General features: G+C 36.5%; 1 protein-coding gene across 1 annotated transcript; it reads right to left on the reverse strand.

The window, feature by feature from the left end:
• Window positions 1-1,835: 1,835 nt before the first annotated feature.
• LOC132545540 (uncharacterized) lies at window positions 1,836-3,644 on the reverse strand. The gene is made up of 4 exons (XM_060209228.1): window positions 3,153-3,644; window positions 2,418-2,514; window positions 2,088-2,230; window positions 1,836-1,955 (listed from the first exon to the last, which is right to left on the reverse strand). Exons 1-4 carry the CDS (start codon window positions 3,642-3,644, stop codon window positions 1,836-1,838), a joined length of 852 nt encoding a protein of 283 aa, XP_060065211.1.
• Window positions 3,645-3,886: the final 242 nt, after the last annotated feature.

A 3,886-nucleotide genomic window follows, 5' to 3' on the forward strand; every position in this document is an offset into this window, starting at 1 on the left:
CAGGGCATGGTGAATGTGCCGTTTAGATCAAAATGTGGGTTGGCCATAATTTGAAATCAGATGAGAATTGGCTTTGTAATAGCCATAATTTCTTGGAAACAACAGATATCGATAAACCATTGAAAACTATTTTACTTAAGACCTATCACTCGTCATTTTCATTCATCCATAATTATGAAATGGCTAGAATAGAGGTTCAAGACTGAATGACGTCATAGTAACAAGACTATTAGCCCATCAGTTATAAGTACAGTTTATAAAACTGTAAACTCGCAAACGAGGTCAGTTAGTGACTCGATGATTTGACTTTGTACAGAGTGTAATCAGAGACATGCTATATACGTCTCTGATGCAGACGAACATTTAAACTATCTACTTAAGTCTCTGATGCTGACGAACATTTAAACTATCTACTTAAGTCTCTGATGCTGACGAACATTTAAACTATCTACTTAAGTCTCTGATGCTGACGAACATTTAAACTATCTACTTAAGTCTCTGATGCTGACGAACATTTAAACTATCTACTTAAGTCTCTGATGCAGACGAACATTTAAACTATCTACTTAAGAAGCACTAAATGAGCAATTATCAGTAGAGTATTTCCATTCTATTTATATTTCAATTAGTTGATATAAAGTCGAACTTCGTTATTTCGAAGTCGACATGGCCGTTGGGAAAGTTTGATATATCCGGTTATTCGATTTAAGTGAGATCGAATTAACTAGAGTCTTCGAGTTATACGAGTTCGAGATAACGAGGTTCGGATGTATTTTTCTGATCTCATTATTACATTATGAAAGCATATGACGTGCCATAAGTAAATGATTAAAACTCTGTTACGGGAACGCAAACGCGGATATGGAGGACATGTTCCGAGCACTCCTTTACAGAGAGGGAGGAAAGGGTCTAGATAGTTTGAAAGGTCATTGGGAGAGTTTATTCCGACAGGACGGATCAAAAGAATATTCTTAACACGATGTATCAACATTCGTTAATGCCCTAATATGATGAACATCATCGTTAATATTTTGAAATCATTAATTTTTTCTATATTGAATCTTTACTTATTTTCCGTCAATTCTTCGTTTAGAATGTTAATAGAATTTAATAACCACGTTTTTATGATATAAGTATCACCTACCCGGAACATTTTCTAACGGTATTGAGATTTCTTAATACATAATTAAGTCAGGAAAAAATTAATAACGAGAAATGTATCACTTTCAATATCACAGATGATTTTTACCCGAATAGCAAATGCACAACATACTGAAGGAAAAAGATACAAAATGAACACATTACATATAACATTGAAGGAAAACAATTGTGAAACTTCAGCACTTATCATAGCGAGTGTGATTATCTACAATGTATACAGTATGGTTAATAAATAAATACATGTATTATCATACATTCGTTTCTCTCTCTCAGATTGTTTTTAACAACAGATATGATACGATGCTTTGTAATACTACTCAACATTAAAGGTCATAGGTCAATTCTGAATCTTACACTGATACATAGATACCTGTATATACTTATATGTCAACAGATTTCTGTTTTTAAGAAGAGAAAATGGCAGAGACGTCTGTTACCCATCGTAGTAATTACAAGCAATCGGCAAGCACCGGTAGCGTTATTGGTATCGGGACATTTCCGGTAAATCTATAGTCTATTTCGGAAAAGCCCGAAAACATGCGATTCGGATGAGTTGACAAGAGGTCGAATTTGAAAGCGTATATTATAACACCACGGGAAGAAACTTGTCCTTATGCCACACGAGAGGAGAAATTACCTATGAAATATTACAGTTTTGCCTATAAACAGTTTCCTCAACTTTGCACTTGTTCTAATGCTTGGTCTAATCGTTCTTTAGCCCAGTTCATGTCCAGTGTTCGTGTTACACGCTCCATAAACGCACTGCGAGCTGGTCTGAATCGTAAACGATGACGCTGAAAATAAAAAGTTCATCTTTCAATGGATAATTTTTAATTTTTAGAATATTTTAGAATATAAAAAAAATCTGACTTATCACATTGGATTACTGCTGAAACATTGAGAATCATTTTTAGAAAATAACTTACGTTGAATTCGCCCGGCTTTGTCGGGTATGGTTCTTTGTCCAAGATTAGCTCTCTTTCCCATCTTGGCAGCATATGTACAGGGGGCGCCATCTGCAGACCTTTGATGTCCCGGTCCACTGCTCTCTCAAGAGGTTCACCATGAACTGAGAAGATGCAAAAGGACATGACTAGACACGTCAAACAACAGTACATGTCAAAGGTTAGGTTCAACCTAGTCCTTGAAATAGGAGTAGGCGGGTCGTTATCGATGGCTACTCAATATGCAGATAAGGTAAATTATTCTCCCCAGCATAACCCAAATTTTGCAGATCGAATACAACCAGTACTTACTGATATTCAGTCGCTCAGTGTTGAAGTAGATATCGAATGGATCCGGTTCGTCGTACGTCGTAAACTCCGGTAATCCGAACTTCTTAATCGGTGGATACTGAAACCCGGAAACAAGATACAATCTAGATATTGAAGGAAACATTTGAAAAAAGTTTCTGATTGCACGTAATATTTTGATTTAGATTGACCTAACCTGTAAATAAAACCGGTTTCTTAACAAGGATCGTCTCTTAACCAATAAGTTAAACGAAGGATTAATTAACAATATACTCTTGACGGGAAATACCAAATGTGGTCGTTGAAGAGAGATGATTCCTTAAAAGTGATCATTTACTATCACAGTGGTCTCTTTAGAGGGATATCTTAAAAAGATCGTCTCTAACAAATCTTATGATACATAATGTCTCCTTTTATAGAAATGGTTCCTTAACAGAGGTATTTCATATCACACTGGTCTCTCGATAAAGGTAATTTTACTTTTTCTGTCTATCAACCGTTCACTGCTCTTCAACACTGTATTGTCATGCGATTGAAAATAAGCTTTAAACAACTAACCAAACCACAAAATATCCATTTAGGGTATCGCCATCAAAATGAAACTTAGGCTCAAATGAACGAATTATCTCGATCGGAAGAAACGTAGAATAGATGTTCGTATTTCTGATTAAGATATTTAACAATACTGAAACAAAAATAAAGAGAAAACAAAACTCAATGAAATCGTAACATACATACCCCTCTGAAATCGTGCTCTGTCGGATTGACATACATTTCTGGTTTAAACATTCCCTCCCTTACGAATTTCTTCTTTGCCGTAAATGGCCGATCTATATGAAATTGAGTAATTATACGCCCTTCTGGTGTTTTCTTGGGCATTAAAATTTTAGGAATCACTTTCGTCGTAGGCTTCTTTACAAACACGTGTTCCCCAGGAATTGTACCATATCGCCACGGTTGCATGGATTCTCTGGAGTTTCGTTTTGGCGGATGTGGCGCAAATTTCTGAGGACGGAAGTCAGGGGGTGGGCGTTTCCAAATGTCATCATCTTTTTCGAACTCCTTTCTAGTGAAATTGGCACTTCGTATCGCAATGAGAGATTCATTTGCGTCGTATTGCGTCTTAGAATCAAATCCAAACGGAAAAATGGACAGACTGCTAGCAGAGCTGTCCGACCGTCCGACCTGGTACCTAGGTACGTCAGACATCACAGAGGACGTCCCGCTCATCATCAAACCTTTGTTAGAACTCAATATGAGTTAAGAAATGGAAGTTAATTCATTGTCCAGCTGAAAGAGAAAAAAATTGTACAAAACCAAATACATTGAATGAAGAGCTGGGAAAATATTCGCACTTCACTTTCTATACAGTGGTACCTAGGTCAGATGGTACTCAGAATTAGACTATTTATTGTCAGAGGATATTCCAAGTGACATCTTCTATGTACACTCGGATGAAATATAGGGTCATA

Source organism: Ylistrum balloti, unplaced genomic scaffold, assembly GCF_031769215.1.
Source record: "Ylistrum balloti isolate Yb309-2 unplaced genomic scaffold, AGI_CSIRO_Ybal_v1 Utg369598, whole genome shotgun sequence".
Taxonomy (NCBI): domain Eukaryota; kingdom Metazoa; phylum Mollusca; class Bivalvia; order Pectinida; family Pectinidae; genus Ylistrum; species Ylistrum balloti.

Bases quoted from the DNA above. Each gene is read 5' to 3' on its own strand.
- LOC132545540 (XM_060209228.1), bottom strand. From the start codon at position 3,644: ATGAGCGGGACGTCCTCTGTGATGTCTGACGTACCTAGGTACCAGGTC. The intron at 2,515-3,152 runs GTATGTATGTTA...TCCGGGTTTCAG, and splicing joins CAGAGCACGATTTCAGAGGG to TATCCACCGATTAAGAAGTT. The intron at 1,956-2,087 runs GTAAGTTATTTT...TTTTATTTTCAG, and splicing joins CAAAGCCGGGCGAATTCAAC to CGTCATCGTTTACGATTCAG.